Raw genomic sequence first — 21,980 nt, 5'->3', positions numbered from 1 at the left:
CGATATTGACGGAGCGAATAGAATACATTCTCAGAACAGATTCACATTAAGATCTGCTTTATGAGCATGACCCGGATCTTAGATCATATTACAAACCGCACGAATGCAATTCGGATGATAAATCCTTGACATTGTGGCGGATCAGATGGTATATCCTCCAAATTGATGCGGGTAGTATTATAGCATGCTAACGTTGACACATGCATCTTACTCGTTGCTAAAGTTCGCATAACACGTATGATTAATGAATTTGAAAGCATCTAATGTATTTCATCCTTTCACATTTTTATTAGAATATTTTGTTACATTATATGTTACATTATGTGCTAACATAATTATTTTCTGCACATAAAGTTTTCTCCTCTTTTATGCAAATATAATTGTAAAATAAAATTTGAATATCTATTTGTATACTTATAAAAAATACAACCTGTCGCTGTTGATTTAATTAGAGGAGAAGATTAGTTAAAATGTAATGTTAAAGGCAATGTTTTTGAATAGAATTCTCAGCGGTAAAAGTAGTTAATCTGCGAGCCGTGAGATGGCGACGCATTGACCGGCGGTGGGTGTTGAACTGGCGGCAGTCTCAGGCACGACACCGTCGCCGCCACGTGGGGAGTGAATTTGAATCAGCCGCCACCGACTACGGCTTACTGTTCCATCGTGTCGGCGCGATCGTTCGCACCGGTGGTTACTTTGTGGTTCCTTTGTCACACACGAATCATTAATTTCGCGCGCATTTATTTATTTAAAAACTTTATCAGATCAGAAGAGAATTCTCAGCAGAAAGAATAATACTACTCAAAAGTGTAAAGAAGACACGTCAAAACAAGTCAATTAAGCAGCTCGGAAAGAGAGGTTTCATCTATGCAATAAAATATAAGAAATGATAAGTATCGTAATCTACGATAGAGTTACTAAAAAGATTTCAAAGTTGAAGTTATTATTTCTCATAAAATAGAATAATTTTAACACATTAAAAATAAAAATAGATTGTCGAGCGACTGGCACGAGAAGTGACTGGAAATAAAGGAGAGAAAGATACCGGTACGAGTTTCCGATCACACCTGTCAACGGTGTCTGATACCGGCGTCGTGTATCACCGCCACGTGACACCGCTGTCATTGTCCGCCGAGTAACAGTTTCTTTTGCCTCCACGTGACGACCTTGCCGATTTAGAACGAGCAATAAAAGGCAAGCGAACACAGTCACATTGAACGAGCAGCGAGATATCGTAGAACACAAAGGTGAGAAAGTGGCTAAACCATATGTAAACGTTAGCGCCCGTCGCTGATGAAATCGGCATAAATCAGTGTCACACGCGCTCCGAGCAACACGACTCCGAGCATCGTGACCACGAGGCGTCGAGGCGACGACGACGACGACGACGTGAACGACACCGGCGGAGGCGGTAGAGGAGGAGAGCAGCCGGCGGCAGGAGAGGGAGAAAAATCAAGAAGGAAGTAGCAAGTGTCACGAAGGGACCCTTGTCAGTGAGTGGTGGACCGTGGTGCAGATCGTGGGACATCGCGCGTGTGTGACAAGGATCTTCGCGAAGACGTGAGAGAAAGCTGCAGGACGCGACAGAGGGGCGGCAGGCACGCGCGATTGCTCGCGCATCGAGACTTACGCTCGATACGAGCACGCGCGCGATTCGACTCGATCGTCGTTTCCGATCGCACCGGCTGGCCTGGCCCGGAAGAAGACTGTGACCTTGCGGGTCGACCTTGGATATTGGCGCCACCGTCGGATCTTGTTTCGGCCGAGAGCGTGGCTCACGAGAGTTTTCGACGCGAAATTATTAGCGGTCGCGAAGCGCGTGAGCGCGTTTGAGAAGAAAATAACATTTGAGTCTGTGATCGTCCATCGAAGAGATTTCGATCTGTTTCTCTATTTTCCGGAAGCAAAGAAAAGACTGTCTGATTAATTGAACCACCTGTCACGCCGATGGAGTGATTCAACATGCCGCTTAGGTAAGTAGAAAATAACCGAATGAGTCTGTTTTGTGTGAAGCGTTCAGCCAAGGGTGATAATTGGCTCGAGGTGAATTAAAGGGTAAACGAGGGGTGAACGAAAGCCACAGGTAGGCCGGCGCTCGGCCGAGAGACGGAAATGCCACTTTAGTGATCTCCGGTTTCAAGTCTTTGATGCTCCGTGACTCGAGGGTCAGTTTTCGCTGGAGTTGAAAGCTCTAGATAGTTGATAACTATCGTATATAAATGTGAGAGAACGTCGGCATTTGAATTGATTAACTAAAATTATTTCAATTTCGACTCAAGAGTTTAAGAATAATTATTGTGTACTTTTGTAATTTTAACCTTTCTGAATTTCGAAAATTTCGCACAAATAATATATCGTATTTATGTTTTATAAATTTTAATATTACCGTTAAGATATTACCGCTAAGATATGTTTATCGGTTTATCCAAATTGCACGGGATCATATTTCTTCCAATTGAATTTTTACATCTAAGTTCATATCAAGTTTTGAAAGACAATACTACTATATTCGTCATACATCTATGAACGCGGCTACAAAACAGATTTTACTGCGCTTTTATTGGCTGTAATCCGCTCAGTGTACACCTGCGCTCGCAGCGTACACGCGTGCAACACACGCGAGGAAATGTCGCGCTTCAAAATCCGCCCTGATCGCGAGTACATACGAGAGTTACAGAGATGAGTAAATCCTCTTTCACCGCGTCAGGAGAACAGAGTCGCTGCTGCACAGAGATTGTTGCATAGGATGTTCAACGTAATCCTTAATTCGACAATTTATTACTCTTGCACCAAGAGTGCACAGAGTTGCCGCGGGAATCGAATTTATATTTTTTCTATTGCAACCTTTTTTTCTACACACTTACACTATAACTTAATGTTATTTACAAATGTGTCTATTCTATATATATATACATGTATATATAAAATTAGGCGTGTGCCAATCGTAGGGGAATGTGTGTCGGACATATAATAGGTAAAAAATAAAAAAATAAACTTATATATTAAGCAAAAATATTGCGCGATATTTGAGAAGTTGAAAAAATAGCTGTGTGTAAGAGAGACTCTACACGCAAGGGATGATTTCACGGTATTTATGTCACACCGCGAGAACGCGTAAATCTTAAGATCGCTCAAGAATAGAAATCGAGGCGTTTCTCCGTATTCTCGAGGAAGTCATCCACGTGTAATAATTAGGCGTAGGTATTTTCACGAGCTGCTGGCGGCGTTTAATAGTAGGCGTAGAGAGGATGTCGCCTATGAGTTGCCTACTCGACGTACTCCAAATACGACCATTATTTACGATCGCGACGAATGCAGCTGCGCCAACGACAGATATCTTCGGAGCGACAAACCGCACTCGACGTCGTATTGTCACCCGTAAAATTTCGGAAGCATGCGAGGCCCACGCTTCCTATCTAGCCTGACGGTAGTAAATTCTGAACATCCGACGGACACCCATGCGGGAGACATTTCGCGAAATAAATTTTGCCAAGAATCCGAATAACAACAAAAATTTGCATTTCCGATATCGTAATGTAATTTGAAGTTTTAATAAAATTGCAACTCTATAAAGTCGTATCCATAAAATATTTCACAGTTGTATAAGCATGTGTAACATAAAATGTTTAACAAGACACTCTTTTTAGTGTGCAACGCGATTTTATTATTAATTCGCTAAAAAAAGAAAAAGTGACATCATACCATGTGTTAATCCATACGAGTATATTTACGAGTGGGTCGTATTGGTCGCGCATTCGTCGGCACACGTGTGGCGCGCGTTTTAACACAACCGCTAGCGCACACGTGGACGTGTATCTTGTAAACGACATGTGAAATTTTGCGTTACTCAATTTCATGTTGTTCAACGCGGACACAGAACTTTCGTTCACATCGTTGTCATGAGTTCAGTAACTCGGCAGAAATGACAAAAATGCTTAATATGTGCGATAAAATTAACATTAATAATTAACAAACTCTGATATTCGTAAATTCTTCTAAAATGTTTTCTAACACAAATGTGTATGTTATATACTAACATATTAAAATATAATCTAAATGGTCTACTATGTTCAGACATGCATGAATCTTTTTTAAAATTCACATCCTAACGAGAATAACTCCCGATAAAAAGTACGGATCACACGAGACAAGGTCTTCTAAACCTTGAAATAGCGTCAGTTCTCGTTATCCAGAAATGGAATTACCTTGAAAGTCCGCGATATATCTGCTTCTGCGAGCTCAAACTCACAAAATTGATATTTGCTTCAGTCGTGTATTCATAACGTTATGTTTCTCTTCGCGAGAAAGAGTCTCCGTCTCTGTTTTTATACGCGATAAGCAACAAATTACTTTTCCTTGACGACGCGGTTCCATAGCGTCGAGGAAGAAAGACGCGAAACGAAATAAATGTCGGGTGTGAAACGCACAGTGAAATAAACGTGATGCTGGGTCAAAAGCCGCCAAACCAGAAAAGGTATGTCTGCTTGTGTGCTGCAGAGAATGTTGCTTTTTCATTCTAACGTCGATACGTGCGAAGAACTACTGTGCAGTGAATTGAGAAATATCTGTTTTCAATGTTGATAATCTTCAAAAATGTTACAAAAAAATTTGTAAAAGCATAACAATTTTGTTCAAACGTTTTTTTATAAAATACAAAGTACAATACAAAAAATTGTACATCCGTTAGCGAGATCGATGCATTTCGATATGCGGGTAGAAAATGCATGGCTCAGAATAGCTTTTACAAGGAGATTTGAATGTCGTTCGAGGATTGATCCTGCGCAACGAAGCAAAGAACGATAAAGCGCTACCGATTTTCATAGCGAGGAACGAGTCTCGCGGCGAAGATTTGTTACTAATGGAATTGCGCCCGTGCATAAGGCTCTACGTGGGAGTTTAGATTAAGCAATTCAGACGCAAGTATATGTGTATGCGTGCTGAGTTGACTTCGGCGAAACGTGGTACATGTTGCTACTATAAATTGCGAAAAATAATGTCTTCTGCATAATTCGCTGCTCGAGCAATGCTAAGGAATCTCCTCGTTTAAAAGTCTGTTATTTTCAAAAACAAACTTCTTACAATTCTGCGATTTTTTATTTTTCTAAAATTGCGCAAAATCATATTTTATTGTTACACGCGTCAATCGCGTTTTATTGTTTTTCCTACAAATAATATATTTAAAGCTAATAGTCGTACTTTTTTTGCAAAAAAATATTTGTTTATCCAAACTTTTAAAGTGATGGTGGAAAATATTAACATTAAAAAACATGACAATATTTTGCTCGGCATGCTAACGAATTACAGTCCTTGGCACAAAGAATAACTCCGGATTTATAGAAAATATTGTTATTGCGCGCGCGCTCGCGCCGTAACTCTGGCTCCCGCGAGTTTCATTTTTATATGAACGCAGTGATTAATAATATTGAAGTAAGAATAATGATGTTGCTTCTGTTCTTTCAACAAAATAAATGTCAGGTGCCTTTAAATTTTTTTGCCATCCGTTCAAGCGGATGCATATTTATTACAATGTGAACTGACAGTTACAGAAGCGAGCTTGCAATAAATCATGTAAAATACATAAATGCCATTAGAAATTGATAAATGTTGTCCTGTGTTCTTATGAAAAAATATATTATATATATATATATATACATATGTATATATAAAACTGTTACACATACACACACACGACACCAAAAAAGATAGTGCGTAAAAAAGCAAATTAATTCAAACTATAAAAATCAAAAATTTAGAAATAAACATGTATTTGCATTCAAGAATAAATTGTTCGCAAGACTATTATGTTTCGCATCAGATACGATATAATATAATTTTGCTCTGCGCACGAATGTATCGATATTTTTAGTGCGTATCATGACAGTTTGTTCAGGCGTTGCTTGGGACACGATGTTTCAAACATGTCAACCGAGTTGAAAATGTAGTCAGAATTTGTGGCGCGACACTTTGCAACGAATATCACATTTTAAAGAGAATTTATAGTAATTTAATTTTGCGTGCGACGAACGACGACGTCGAAATGAGAATAAATCTTTAAAAGTATCTTCATTGGGTGTTGGGAGAGAAGGTATTCCTCTACTATCTGATAAAATTGCCTTTGCCACGAGTAAATTTCGCGCTAGTACAAACGAGTGATTCTCCACGCGCTTTAGGTAGTAAGCATATAATCTATTTACTGTAACTTTTAACTTCTTCCAACTAGAATACTGTGGAATACTATTAAGGTATTTTGCGCAAGCTAAAAGTTTATTACGAAACAAAGGAGGAATCCGCAGTTTGTTTTCCTGATATAATTTGTGACTCATTTATCGTACTGCTCAGCATTAAATATTAAATAATTTTCCATTGGAAACACTAGTAAGCGATTAAACGTAAATCATAAACTGTTTATAAATTTTTCATTAATTTACTAATATTAGTAAATCAAAGTTTACTGCTCTCAATAAGAAAGTAATTAATGAAATTGTTTAATCACCGCAATGAGAGTTATTATCTGTAATTATTGCAACTAAATCACAAATTCTCATATTTCCGTAACTGAATGACTTATTGTTAGAATAACCGAAGTATTTTGTCGAGAACGCATTTTCTTATATACACGGGAAGGAATGTAAGCCGAGAGGTGAGGCAAGTAATTATTGCAGGATCACTGAGCTTCGCCGCAAGAGCCGGCTTCTCTCCCCGGTAGTTTGGTTGCCTTCAGCAGTCCTGATAACAAGATAATGAGACCGCATACGTGTCTAATTGGAAAATATTGCCGTACGTGGAAAGTTTCGCTTAAAGTGCGGTAAGCATTAACAAGAAAGTTTTAGTCTAGGCCACTTTTTTCCAGAAAAAAACGATAACTTTGTGGCATGTAAAATACACATCATGAGAGTGTTTTTTTTTTTTCAAAAAGAATTCAGTTTCTATATACGATATGAACATTAATTGTAGAATTGATATAAATACTTTCTCTCAAGATAATATGCGCAAAAATATGTGGAGAATCCTTTATAAATTTTACTTGTTATAACCAGCCTAAATGCGCTTCTTTGCGCGATCCACCGCTAGATCATGATCTATGATTTTCATGTGAATAAGGATTAAATTTATGGTCATCCTTTGAGGGATAATACTGCCTTGAGTGACTTGTTTCATTGTCGAGACAATAGGGCAAGACACATTGTTTCGACGGAGCATAAATCTGCTTTATCGCAGTACTCGATCGCAGGCTACCGCGCGAAGTTTGACATGAATTTCGATACAAAGAAGCTTAGGATAAAGTACGAAGACGAAAATTTACACAACTCGCGTTTATCACATAAATTGTCACATATCTTCTCATAATTAGATTCTGTTTAAAACATTATGTTTAATAAACTCAAGTGTACACATGTATCGCGATATGAAATCATTTGCATCAATTGTGAGCGGAAAGAAAGATTTCATCGTTCTCTTTCGTTCGTTTCTCTTTTATTTGAGAGCGTTGGATTTAACATTTGAAAATTGGAGAATCCCAGAAGCAAAGAATTCGTATTAGCTACATGGCCGCGGGCTGGATTGCCTCACGTATTCTCTCACGAAAGCCAGAATATGGCACAGGATACAGAGAGGAGTCCCGAGTTGGCTACTTGGCAGCCTTCCACTCTACATTGTGACGTATCCCTCTGCGGGCCTCCGAAGTTGAAATCCAGTGCAAGAACTTCGATTGACGTAGCATATCTCAACGATATTTTTTTATTATTTGACAATGCGCTTACTGCAAGCGGTCAAATAAATACGCATCAATAATAACGGCAAATAATTCGTGAAATTAATAAAAAAAAAAAGTGAAAAAAATTGAAACACGTAAAAGTACAATAAAAATATTAATAGAGAACATAAAATTAATAATCCAAAACGTCTAATTTTAATAAACATTTTCTGATATTTTTGACAAAGAAATGACATAAAGAGATATTTTATTAAAGAAAATGCAGATTCAAATGCTGCATTTAAATTTCAAACGTTTTGGTCGATTTCAGGAAGATTTTACGAGACGATCGACCGAAATATGAGAGTCGTCGAACACACACTAGTTTGCGTTTCACGTGCAGGAATAGAATAGGAGACATTGTTATACGCGTATTAATCAGCGCTTCGTTTCCCTCCAATTATCGTATTACTCACTACCTACGCACGCGAGCACAAATATCATTGGCGAAAGGTCGCCCGATAACAGCGAACCTCCTCGTGAAAGCTGGTGCGATAATGGCAAGGCTCTATTCCACATGTGTGAGATTCCACATACGGGTTTTCGAGCGACACATATAATGATCGCAATACATATTATCCGCGCTGAGAATTCGATCGTCTCATTTCGTTTCCGTGTGAAAAATGCGATAAAATAAAAATTAAGTCATATATTTATTATTCGCCCGACATAAATATTGACAAGTTATCACAATTGCACAATTAAATAACATATCAAATTATCTGTTAAAAACTTGTTGCGGAGTTTTTAACTTTAGTGCAAAAGTGTGTACGCAACGCGCGAGCAGATTTCTTGAAATCCGATAGAAGTGCAAAGATTCTTTACTCGACGCCGGGATCTTTATGGCCAGCATTCGAAAACGCGTTCACGTGGCATCATAATATCGCCAAAGGCACGTGGGTCTCCTAAACGTCAGTTTATAGATAGCGACGTGCCACAGGCGGCTTAAGAGACCGCGTCGCTCTCTGCGATCGCGTCGCTGAATTATTGCCCTTGCTGGACCGGGCCGCGAACCGCACGTAGATAATGTTCCCCGCCTTCCTTCGCCATGAAAGTCGCTCGCGGCAACGAGGCGAAAAGGTTCCCGCCGCCGTCGATAAATCGTCAGAAACGCCAGGGATTAAAAAGAAAATGTAATGAAATGTAATATATCGTTAAATTACACGCAAATTGTGGACGGTTTTGTTTAAAAAAATAATGATCATGTTGTTAGCTCGATATAGTTCTAGTCTACGCTGTTAATAAACACAGATATGTTAAATGTGCAAATTTAATTTACTTATTTATTGTAGAACTTTTATAAAAAAAGTTTATTGGTCTACACACTGACGACAATCTTTATTAGTGGATCTACTAGGAAAACTAGTTATTTTGATTTTCATTATTTATTGTCGTATTATTCGATATGCTACACAATGTTGGTTGACGAGTATATCGCTAGTTTAACGATTCGTAATCTCGTATCTCGTTATTTGTCTTGCAAGGTGTAAAACGGTCTTACAGAACCATCTGCGGACTCGCATAGTCGCGATCGCGGTAAATTCATGCCGTAGCAATTCCTTCGCGAGTCCAACGGTGTTGCAATAAAGTCGTATTATCGGTTTATTGATGCAGTTATATCTGGAGCAGTACGCAGCATTGTTCGCATACTGAAGTAACGAGGTTTATTTATTCAGTTTCGCGTCTATGTATTTCTAATAAAAGCAATTCCAAAAAAGAGAACATTTACAAGAAATAAATATCAAATTTGTCATATTTTTTGTGACACAATTGAGAATTGAAATTAAATCAGCTTAATCATTAATTAATTTGTACAAACACTTGAAGAAGAAAAAGAACTAATACTAAAAAGTTTGAAGAGTACTTGATGTATATATACGCAAGTCCATTTTAAACATCCGTACGTAGATAATTGATATCTTTTACGGAATATATACTTAAAAACACATTGCTGTTGAAAGGACTTCTTCTAGAAACGAAGTCCAGACTCTTTTGCAGCAGTTTACTTCGTCCTTCCTCAAAAGAAAAAGTACAGACTTGGAAATACGAATTTTCAAGCAAACATATACACCCGTTTTCTCGTATTTCTCTTTCTATCTCTTTACCGACAACACAGCTTGAACTCAGTGCTTTGCTCGAATTAATTACATTTCTTTAGTTGTTGTATATATATATATATGTTGTTTTTATTAACAAGTTCTTAAAAGACTAAAAAATTGGTTTAAGTTTAAATTATACATTACTTTTGTAATTATTAAATCACTTGAAAAACACTACAAAATTACAATATACTTAATATTTTCCAGAAAAAGTTTTTCTAAAGTGAAGATATAATTCTTTTTTTTACTGGTAGTATACGAGTAATTAAATTAAGGTTTTTACCTGCGTTTCAACTGTCTTGTCGTAGAATTGCCGGATTTCTACTATAACATATTAAGGCAACCTTTCTATTCTATCACTTAACAGAATCATAGTTGCTAATGTAATGAGGACTACACTAGCAGAGTCAACTATGTTCAAGACTACGTTTACAGAAACGAATAAACGGAATGTTCCAGGAATGGAACTCTCTGTGGAAACGGGTTAAGCTCGAGGTTAGTCCCTCTACTCGCTCTTCGGTTTAGAGACGAGAATAAATTCGTTTCTTTATTTTGCGTCAACCATCTGCTCCGTGCAAATTTATGAGATTCCGCAGTCATGCGCTAATCGCAAAATCGTGATGAAATGGGAATACACCATCTATTTCTGCCTATTCTTTCTCTTCTCCATTGAAGCTTCTCTTCTGGATGCTAAGTAACTTTTGATCGCGGTTTTTTGCTATTCATATTTAAAGAGTATCTGATTTTATTTTTAGCGAATTCACAAAGAATTCAACATTCTATATAAACCATTCATTAGATGTTCATTAGACGTCACATAAAGTTACAGACACGTCCAGGGAACGTTATGTCTGTGTGGGAACGTGACATCAAAGAGAGAGACCGCTTTCTGTTTTTCTATGAAATTTTTATACAAACATCGTCAGAGCTTGTACACGCACTCACGAAATTACTCTTACAAAATTATTAGTCATTTCATGTAAAGTTGCATGTGTATCGAAATATATAACCGCGAATATTGCGCAACCTTTAAAATTTATTTTAAAACCTCGTAGGTAAGTGTTGTACGTTTTATAATGTTTTTCATAGATTTATAATGTAGTATATGGTGATAGAACATAAATATAATTCCCGGATGAAGTTTGTGTATAGTATTCACGCGTCATGGCGGTTCCTCAGAAAATTAATGATCGACACGGATTTTAGTACACACTGCTTTCTTTTCTATGCCGTGCAATTTTTCATCATAAATTATGTTGACGTAATAGAAGTGCGAGGTTATAAACAAGATTAAGATCCGGTTTTTTCTCTATAATATATTCCGACTATCCGAACAATGTTTCTGTATGCTTTAAAATTGTCTTTTAAAATTATATAAATTTCAATAGAAAGTATACTGTATAAATTTATTGCTTGTATTTTCGACGAAAGGACTTGGAGAGAACTTGGTATTCCATTCTAAATCAATGCACTTGTCAACAAGCAGAAACAGCCCTAAAGCAAGGTTAACTCATTAGCAACACTTCCTCTCTCTCTCTCTCTTTCGTATACGTCGCACTCAAATCATTCGTTCTTTTTGAGTTTCCTCGAATTTCGTCGACTTGCAAGGGCCCTCGGCACATCGCTTCATTAACGAGCTTCTCGACGTCGACGTCGGCGGTGATGTCGTCGACTCGCTTAATTATTCCACTGCCACCCAGTACACGTGTTCCACGAGCTTTCACGTACATACACATGTACACATTGGACCGAACTTGGTTCTTTTAATTCTCTTTTATATCGCTACTCGGGCCACTGGGTTAATGGAGTGTCATCATTCGTCGTCATTATCGTCGACGATAGGACCCCCACATTCTCATTTTGTGAATCGTCCCGTTGTTACGAAGAGACTTACTTATGATGCTGCAGCGTTCTGCTGCAAACGGTGCTCGAACAATTCCAACGTTTGTGAAATTACACGCCTTACTCTTTCTTTTATTTATAATGATCGTAATTGACTAAACTCGGAGCAATTCATGAACGGAAAAATTTGATATTATTATCTCGTTCTTGCCAAATCACGAAATAAGACAATGATAAATTTATGTGTTTATAAATATTATTACATGATATATTATTTAAATAAGTGTATGATTATCATTTCGGCACTGTTGCCATGCTTTTTCTTTATTTTGTTTTTTACGACCACTTTCCGTCCGCGTTGAGATTTATTTCCTCTTTTTCTTCAAAGAAGAGTCTCTCCTTCTTGCGGTACTCTCTCGATGATGTCATGCACAAGTACTGATACTCTCTTATCAAAGGAAATAAAGTGCGGTATAATTCCGGAGTATGTGATATTCAGAGAGATTCATGTTTGGCGTTATATAAGTGTTCAATAAAGCGGAAATATAAACTGCGTGTATTATATTATTTTACATAATAGTCAGATATTATAATAGTAGAACAATTTACATTCTTCTACTCAACAGTGCGCGCGTTAAGAACAATAATGTTAATTCTCACAGGTTAATTTTCAATACATCGTACTAATTTTAGTTGCTCTCAACTGTTTTGTGATTTAATAATCTCACTTAATATTTAATAATCACTTAATAAAATAATTTTATAATATTTATCAAAATAAAATGTAGCAAAGATATACAATATTTACGGACTACGAGAAGTGTGATGTGATTTTTTGTGCTCCGTAAAATCTTTGCGCGTTCTACGAAACCTCGGAAATTTCACGAGACCTTATAAAACGTCATAAACTTCAACGAAACGCTGCGTAACCTTTTAAACTTCCGTGAAAGCAGTGGACTCTCATGAAATTTGTATGAGGATCTAAAAATATTTAATGATCTTATACAAAAAGCAATCAAGATTTGTGATAAGTTAATCGTGACACGTTTTTCTAAACAACGTCGTTGCTGAGATCATTGCTGTTTTGAGATGTTTAGCTAATAACGATATTCAAGAAGTTAATATTTTTTGTGTCTGACCTTAAATTGAGCAAGATTTACAAAATACAAGTAATACAATTCAGATTAATAATTTCACATATTACACATGTCAACAGCGATAAACAAATTTTCTCTAACATCGCCACTATTTTATATTATTCAGAATGCGAGTTTATCGATTACTTCGGATTGCAACGATAATTCAATCGTTTGTCAACATTTGCCTGTTGAATGCGAAAGGGAGAGAGGCGGGGTCGACGGCTTTGTTAAATGGAAATCGAAATCGACGGGCACGGCCGTCCTCGCGTTTGCAATCGTTACGCAAGGCCGGAATTCTCGATCGTGAATCACAATCGACGTACGGACTACGCCCACGTGCGACGCCAGCTGTTGTGCAAGCCGAGATGCAAATGCGCGTCACACTTACCAAGTTTCCCGTGTTCCACTGACCTTAGTCTAGTCGAGAAATAACGAGTGACCTGCAAGAAAGACGGACCGAGATTTATCGCGCGTAGACGAGCGAGTCACGATCTGTTTTTACGAAACACGCTATTCACGCGGTGTATTGAATATAAAGATGGATTGAATAAACGTGCGCATATTTAATGTCGTGAGATTTTTGATTCAGCGGAGAATAGCGATCTATTCTCTGAGAGAGTTGCGATCGCACTTCGTGTTATAAAATCAATTTCTGTAAAAGTACGAGGGTGTCAAAGAAGAATTTGATATAATACCGAAGACCACTTTTCTTAATCCGAATATAATCCAACCTGGTTATAACAAAGCAGGTGCGTCTATTGTTCTCTTTTGAGAACAACGCTGTTATTCCGTATCGCTCTCTCTAGCGCTAATTTCATTGCCTTCCTTCTATGGGATCACGTAGCTTTTCTAGCACCAGAGCGTTATCCCTTGCTAGACTATCTTCCTTCGCCTTTGTTTTAACCGTTCTTGCACCAACCGTTCTCGACATTCCGCTTTCCATCCCTATTTTAATTAGTATTAGTTGTGCCAGCTATACCCTTGACAATAATGTTAAAATAACGAAACAATTAGCTGTCGGAATGTTTGCCTGTCTTTGGTAATCAGAGGACATTTTCTCGCGACCTGTTACAATAAGTAAAGCATGTCTCCACTATATTTATGTCAACGACGTGCTAATACGCAAACTTACGTTCATTGTAATTATATATAATATTACCGTCTCTCTCTCTCTCTCTCTTTCTTTCTCTTTCTCTTCTCCTTTTGTTTACATATATTTAGTGATTTAAATTATAAAATCTTATTAAATATTACTCATTACTTTTGGTAACTTATTCAAAGCTAGGTCTGTTTTTATTGATTTATTTGATGCTCTGATTCTTTTATTTAAATCACAGCTGAACGATACAACTGCGATTTTATAAATAACATGAAATTCATAATTGTTTCCAGATTGGTACTGGCGATCCTCGTCGCGCTATGCGCGATATGCGGCCGCGCGGACTTCTTCGGCGAGAAAAAAGGTAAGTTTCAGCGAAGTTAATTTTAGCGCTAATGGACTCTTGCGGCGACAGAGCGCGGGGATTTCGTAGCCATTTGTACGTCTCTGTCTCTTCGGATGTCTTACTCACTGACGATTCGCTGCAATATTCTCTTTGGGGAATTCTTCCCGAGCGAGATACCTTGCGCGAATATTCAGCAGCTTTTTTCTCAGCTTCGCTCCCTTTCTGCGCGCTCGCCATTACGATTCGCCTTACGTGACTGGTGATTTATTACTATGTTAAATACGGAATGTATTTAGTCAAGCGGTGAATAATGATATCGCGCGATAAGGGCAGCAGACAAATTGTCGTGGACGTGCATGAATTTACATACGTTGCGACCGAAACGTCATGCGCGACGATTTTAATTATATATGACAGATACAACCAACATCCTCTATACTAAAACGTATTTATGATAAAATATGTTAATGAGACTATACCAAATTATATTTTATTATAAACGGCAATGTGATGGGAAGTGTTACACATACAGAGAGTATATATCTACGTATTGAATATTATATATATATGTACATAATAGCGGATATATGTGTGCACGTGACAATAATAATAACAAAATAATAATAATAATATTGAATAGACATATCTGATTAATTTCGCTAGATAATCTCGCCTCCAATATCATTCATGTGAAAACATAAACCGTTTGTATGAATATAATTATCTAAAATATGTTTTCACACGTAGAGATATATCTTTCTTATTTATTATTCCAGACAAATCTTTACAATGTAAGAAACGTCTCTTTTTCAATTCTGTATTCTCTTTGAGTTTCCGATATTTCTTTTTAAAAGTGTAAGGTACTCAATTGGATAATTTATGAACCGATGAACGTAGTCCACCGACTGTAATATTGATCGAGTAATTTTTTTAACCTTTACAGTGCTCACTATTTGTCTCTATTGCTTCAAAGTCAAAAGCAATTAGTCCGATATTTTTTTGTTTTTAGAAAAAAACTTTAATTGCTTAAAGTCACGCTGAAAAATGTCACGCTCTTTAGTAATGGAAGAATGACCTTTGACTCGTCATTATGCAACTTGTCAATTGGCTAAAAACATGTTTAGAACGATGATTTGTCTATTATTTCTAATATATATTGTATATTATAAGAACTTCTAGTTAAAGCTTATAAAGACAATAATTTATTTAGATCTTAGCTGTCTATCTTTAGATGCAACTATACAATATGCTTTGTTCGCATCGTCGGGATGCTTAATACTCAGAGCGGATTCCGCGCTCTCGTCACGTCTCACCCTAATCTGCCAGTTTTATAAGGATACCTCGACGATTCCTGAGGGAATCTGAGGATTTTTCACTTCCCCTTCCTGACGAGAGAACCGCCAGTTGCTCACCTCCGCAGTAGTAAAGCCGACGTATGGTCAGACATGCCGCAATCCCGTAATCTCACATGTGTTCTCTCGCTCTACTTAGAATTTACTGTTCCAATATCTACTTGTCTCTACTTATTCTCACAATCAACACAAATGAACCAATTCAAATGTTTTCAGATATTAAAAAGTTCGCAGTTGAATTTGTATATTCGAATGAGTGAGATAAATATTTCGCGCGACTAAGAAAAAGAGTTAATAAAGGAAGTGTCTTTGAGCATAATTAGTTCATTGTCTTCCTTTGAAATGGTCTCTCGGCGTCTTTCGTCTCGCGAGAATCTCATAACTTGCGACGTCGTTCCACAGACGCAAAGAAAATTTAATCTGACACCAGCCGTTTTTATGAAGAGTAATAAAATGACGCGCTGCTTTGTAATAAGGACGAATTAACGCAAGATTCCAGTTTGCACTTACTCTTGCGTAACATATTGAACAATTACTTACTCGCTCATAATATTCTCAGCAAAAAGTATATTTCATATTTTCTGTTAGCACACTTTTCACGGCGTTTCAAATTCGATCAACTCTCCCAGAATTGCCCCGCGGCAATTACAATCTGCGACTAACTATTAAAAGAATCGGTCTGCTTCGGGATTTCGCGTTCCTCTTATCAAAAGCGGATGCAAAAGGGGGGTTATGAGAGAGGCAGGGGGGCACCTAGGGGGTGGTGATAGCGGGGTCGGTGGCACAGGGTAGGGAAAGGGGCGGCACCGGAACGAATAGCTCCCGCAGGATGCGAGATAACGCTGCTCATCCCCGCAGCCTCATTTGTATCCACCCCGTTCCGTTTCCCGCGGAAACCACTACTTTTTACATCTACCGTCTACCTCGTCAATATTTAACAGCCGCTCGTCGATCAATCGCAATTGCACTCTGCGTCGTATTAGAAATGAGAATTTTTAGGACCATCTTCCGTCTTGTTCTTTCGAGTCGTCTCTCTTTTTGAAGTCATACAATCGGATTTGATTCGTTCGCGAAGTTTGCAACGTTGGACGACTTGAGAAATATCATGAAAACGATATCTCTTTCGAGATAGAAAATACGCACACGTAGACTTAATTATATGCAAATATATATATATAAAACAAATAAGAGAAAAAACTATTTAATAAAATATTTAAATTATCTCGATCAATCGATTTGCCGGCTGGTATTTCTATAGAAATGCAATAACAACATACACACACAGACGCATGATACGCGCTATCGTATTTGTATTAGTCATCGAGTGAATGAATGTTTCGGCAAGGCACTGCAATAGGAACATAGAAACAGATAAATTGGCATTGTACATTCTCCGGCTGATTTACGGTCGCGTGATTTCGATAGAGTGGTTCGCTGACGTGCGAGCACCACGCAGCCGCGAACACCAATCTGCGATATATCTGTGACCATAAAGATGGGCAATTTTTGTTCTGATGACAGATTGAATCGCGCGCGTCGAATCGAACGAGATACGTCCGCGATACGATACGGCACAATGCGATGTGATTTTTGCATTGACTTAATCTGACCACGACTAAAAATTCTATCGTAATCGGGCGGTTTTTATTTGTTTTACAGCGGCGCGAGATTACGGGATCCGCGAAAATAATCTTCAGCGCGATGTATAATGCCGGCGGAGAATCGTGTTCCCCATTTTTACTTGTCGACTGCGCGAGCTCTTTCTCTCGTGCAAAAAACTGCAAAATTAAACGCGTTTCCCAAAGCGGATGGAAATCGTGCGCGGTGTTCAAATCCAATTTCCACAAATTTATCTCGAGGCAAGGATAAATACGTTTTATTGTGCGGCGCCTCGCGCGGATTTATTCACCGGAAAACATTCCTTATATATCTAGCTTTAAACGATCCTTTTATTCCTTTATATCGAAGAAGATCGCGATGAGTCAAGAAAACTATTGTTTCCTCTCTTGCGGTGCGTTCGCGATAAACTCTCGTTGTGCTCCTGTTTTCATTCAGGAGAACGTACGTTATTAAAGATAAAGCAGGAAAATCGAATCTCTAATCTTCGTGACAAAAGAAAATCTTTGTTTCTTGTAAAATGGTTTCTTTTGCAGCATCGGTTGTGAAAATACACACACAAGATTTGATGTGATATATTTTCGATATGATATTATACACGGAAAATTTTACGTTGTTGCAATTTTATTAGCTACAAAAATGACAGATAATGTGCCAATTTAAGATTCTGACAAATATGTGTTACATGAAAGTCCTACAATATGTCTTACAAAAACAAGCAGAAAAAATTTAAGATAAATGAAAAATTTTCACGAAACAATTTATGTCGACCGCTTTTATTCATGTTATCAATGTTCCATTCAGCATGCTCTAAAGAAAGCAGCGCCAAGAAGCTGGGCTAATAAAAGAAAAATATTAGGTTTGACATTCTGAAAACTAAAGGAATGCTATATATATACACACACAGCGCGTGCGTCTCCCGTCGAGCGAGAACACCAGATAGTCTAATTTTCTAAAAACAGATGAGGCAATGATTAAAATTTATGAGGCCATACGATCTACGCGAGCAGTTTAAAATATAAGAAAACGCGTTTGTCTTCAGTTTATTTTTTGCCATCTATCTATCAGAAACGAAAGAGAAATTAAGATGTATTTCAAGCTAGAACAATTTTATACGCTTTAATTCCATCGTGTTCTGCTGTTGAAAAAGTCTGTTTTTGTTAGTCGCGATCAATTGATTAATCCACGATGCTTGTCATGAGATTCTAGACGATGTTCACAAATTATGTTAAAAATGACAAGATCAATTATTCTTAGCCGACTATATACTTGATCACTTCGCCAGTTATAACACTTCTCTTTTAAATTAATTATTTTTAAAAAGAGATTATTGTTTTCTAATAATATTCACAACGTATAAAAAAGAACTTTCGGCAACTTATTGTTAGTCTTGGCAGAATTTCAAAGAGTTATTTATCGCGACAGTTTTAATGGATGAGCAGACGACAATTAATTAGCATGCCGGACGGTGTCTAATAACATCCGTCGTCCGGATTACGGACAGAAATAGCGCTCGATGATGCGCATAATAAGTGAAAATGAAAGCGGACGCACAAAGGCGACGAACACTAAAATATTGATGTGACACCATCACGCGAGAAATCTTGAATTTCTTTCAAGGGGCGTGTACGCCGAATGTAGGTATCGATCGGACGTGCGTGCGTATATCGTAATCGCATTTGGATCCAATGATCCATCGTGACTCATCGATCATCGGTGAGTTCTCAAAACGTCTTTACTTGCCGCACGGCAAGCGTGACACAATGAACGGCGTTCATCGCTGATTTGCCCGCTCGATTTGCTTCTATCTTTTTTTATGCACGTCAAATTGAATTTTAATCGAGCTTATAAAAGTGAACGTCATTCCTGTAATTTGCTGCGCGAGACGGAAAGACGATAATATATTTTTTATACACGTGCATATAAAAAAACGCCTTTTATATAACAAGATCTTTGAGAAATAGAAAAGATTATCTAGTATTATTAAGAGGCGCCACGTATAATGAATCGCGAGATTCTGACGCCACGCGAATGAAATCATTTCCATGATCTTGGCCTATAATGACTAAGCACTGCACGCACGCTTCATTGATCGTATTTAAAGCCGGCATGCATTCCTCGGATGACAGATTGTAACGTCATCGTTAAAGCAAGAATGCGGATAATAGATATTACGTACTAAATGAATTCTTCTAAATGACATGACGAACGTATTCGTTGCGCTAAGATATATAAATTGTCAAAGTAGAAGATGTGAAATGAATTTTATACGTGCAATTTTCCGTTGTAAAAAAATAAAAATTTACACGTCGTTGTACAAAACACTTGGAAAATGCGTTATTATATTTCAAGCTTTAACATATTCTTATATATTTACGTAAGCAACTCTCTCTCTCTCTCTCTCTTACGCTATTTTCTGGCAAATTTTCTATTCCTTAAATAAAATTATGCATATAACGATTTTAAACGAAAGCTCTAGCCTCGCTCTCGGTGCTCTCAGGCTATTTAGACATAAAGATGCAGCAGCATTGCGTTTAACGTGCTGCAACAGTAGCAGCGTGAAACGGCGGCAAAGATCGAATGCAAAAACCATACAAAATCGCGGGGACGTGATGCAGTCGCTTGTTGCCCGGGGCAGACATATTGGACCCGGAGCGTGCTCGGAAAGTATAAAACATTTCAAAGCTCACCCACCACATACGCACACACATTCGCTATTTTCATGCTCCTTGCCGCCTCCTTCTCTATCTCGTCGGCTTTTTTCTTTTCAGCCAACCCACCTTATAATATATCGTCTGCTTGTAACGTGTTCCTACCGCCTCTTGTCTCTCGCGCGTGCATAATCCCGCAGTTTATCAGCTAGTGGATCTCTATTCATATCCTATCTGCGGACTATTTTGCGAACAACTTTCGATTTTTCATGACTGTTTCGATATAGTGTATTAAATAAGTGAATTGTAATACGCATCTTGTAATACGCATCTTTGCGACAAACTTAGATATACAGTGCATATTTCGATGTTCGCGTATATTTGATAAAATATCATATATACAATTGAAACTGCACAAATAAATAATCAGAAGTGACTTCATGCTTCGAAACCATTGAAATTGATCTGTATGTTCATCGTACTTGTAGTGTTAAATGAGATAATCTCATTTCCCAGTCGTTACTAATATTCTCGTGAACTTTTCCATTCGTGCATTTATATCCCGCGCGAATTTATCGGAACAAATAATGAATTCATTAATTTTGATGATATTCGTTCTGTTGTAACGCGCTCGTTCGTACATTCCACGCTTCGCGACACGTGCAATTCATCAGTCACGAACAGAGAACGGAATCAAAAGGGAGCCTTTCCCGATTTCCAGAGGATAGGAATTGTTCGCGACGTGTCCTCTCTTCTGGGATATCTCGTTCCAGCTTTAATTTGGTTCTCGATATTTCTACGCGACAAATTGCTCGGCGAATCTATAGCTCGGAAGAATTATACGAATATCATAGCTATGACGTCTATGAGAATAAAACCATCTATACAATATGCTTATTGCTTTTAAATATACATTTGTTTTTTTAAATATAAAATTTTGTAAAAGATATACACTTGAACGCGGCGTGGGAATGACCGTAAGAGGAAAGCATGTAAATATTGAGCACCGATTTTGGATAGACATTTTTGTAAAACAAGCAAAGATACATCTCGCAGGAGATAAAATGCGATCGTGAGTGACGTTCGTTTCTATGTACCTATTCCTATTTTCTCAGCGCCGTTTTCTACTGGATGTGGTCGTTTCTTGTCCTCGCCGATAACATTTTTCCGTCTTTCCGCGCTCATAACGTTATCTTATCAATCAATCTTTGTTATATACGCTTCGAGATCGTCTTGCAACGTCTTTCAATTTTAGTATTTTCATTTATTCTTTTTCTATCATTGATGTGAGTTTAATCTACAAAAATAAAAAACTTCAAACTCATACTGTTTTATGTTAAAAAAAAAAAAAAAAAAACAACCGTAAAAATTACATTCTACTAAATCGCGGTGAGTATTATATTCGCAATGTAGATTTATCCTTTGTAATTCGACTCGAATGCGGCAGAACGTACTACGTGGTTGGTAAGCAGCTGATCGGAAGTGCTTTCCCGGTCGAATAATCGCGCCAGTCGTTCCCACCGGTCGGAAATTAATAAATACTGGAATTTCCAGCGACCCCGGTCGGATTAAAGCTTGGTAGTGGCAACGATATCCCGGCCGTGCAAAAAGGGATAAAGGGACAGCCGGAAATTGAAACGAGGTGTAGCAGACCGCGGGAGAGACGGCGGAAAAGAGAATACAAAAAATCGACTTTACTTCCTAAGAGCATTATGTATCGGTTGACAGTCCGAGCCAGTTAAATTTATAATAAGTTCCACTGTAGTTTTTTAATATACCGTTACTCTCTTTGTGTGTGTATGTGTGTTACGAAAAGTATTTTACGGAACTTAATATCTCTCATTCGCAATTTAAATATTATATTGAGCTCGTCACATTCAAACAAGAAAGCCTTTGAATTAATTTATTAAGACATCAAACATTCTTTTATAACAAACTTTTTTTTACGCTAGTTTTCAATACTTTCTCTTATATGTGCACTCACATTGTTTGCACTCAGATTGTACGGTGTAAGTTTTACAGAGGAAACTAATTTAATCCTTTTCTTTTTCTAAAAACAATTTTTAGATTTGTCTATGCCAA

At 37.6% G+C, this 21,980-nt stretch overlaps 2 protein-coding genes across 9 annotated transcripts in view; one reads left to right on the top strand and one right to left on the bottom strand.

Moving 5' to 3' along the window:
* LOC109856166 overlaps positions 1 to 21,980 on the bottom strand; it is a 149,681-nt gene that overhangs the window by 774 nt on the left and 126,927 nt on the right. The gene's annotated exons all lie outside the window — the stretch shown is intronic.
* LOC109856114 (collagen alpha-1(XVIII) chain) overlaps positions 608 to 21,980 on the top strand; it is a 156,369-nt gene continuing 134,996 nt past the window's right edge. For all 7 annotated transcript variants that reach the window (XM_020431065.1, XM_020431135.1, XM_020431062.1 and 4 more), the window contains exons 1-2: positions 608 to 1,973; positions 14,226 to 14,296. In XM_020431065.1, the coding sequence (XP_020286654.1) occupies positions 1,963 to 1,973; positions 14,226 to 14,296 (82 nt within the window). In that variant the 5' untranslated portion in view covers positions 608 to 1,962. The remainder of the gene's footprint in view (positions 1,974 to 14,225; positions 14,297 to 21,980) is intronic.

Source organism: Pseudomyrmex gracilis, unplaced genomic scaffold (genome assembly GCF_002006095.1).
Source record: "Pseudomyrmex gracilis isolate BER0280 unplaced genomic scaffold, ASM200609v1 scaffold_4, whole genome shotgun sequence".
Lineage (NCBI taxonomy): Eukaryota > Metazoa > Arthropoda > Insecta > Hymenoptera > Formicidae > Pseudomyrmex > Pseudomyrmex gracilis.
The sequence above is the reverse complement of the archived record's forward strand: the minus strand, read 5'-3'. Positions and strand labels throughout refer to the sequence as shown.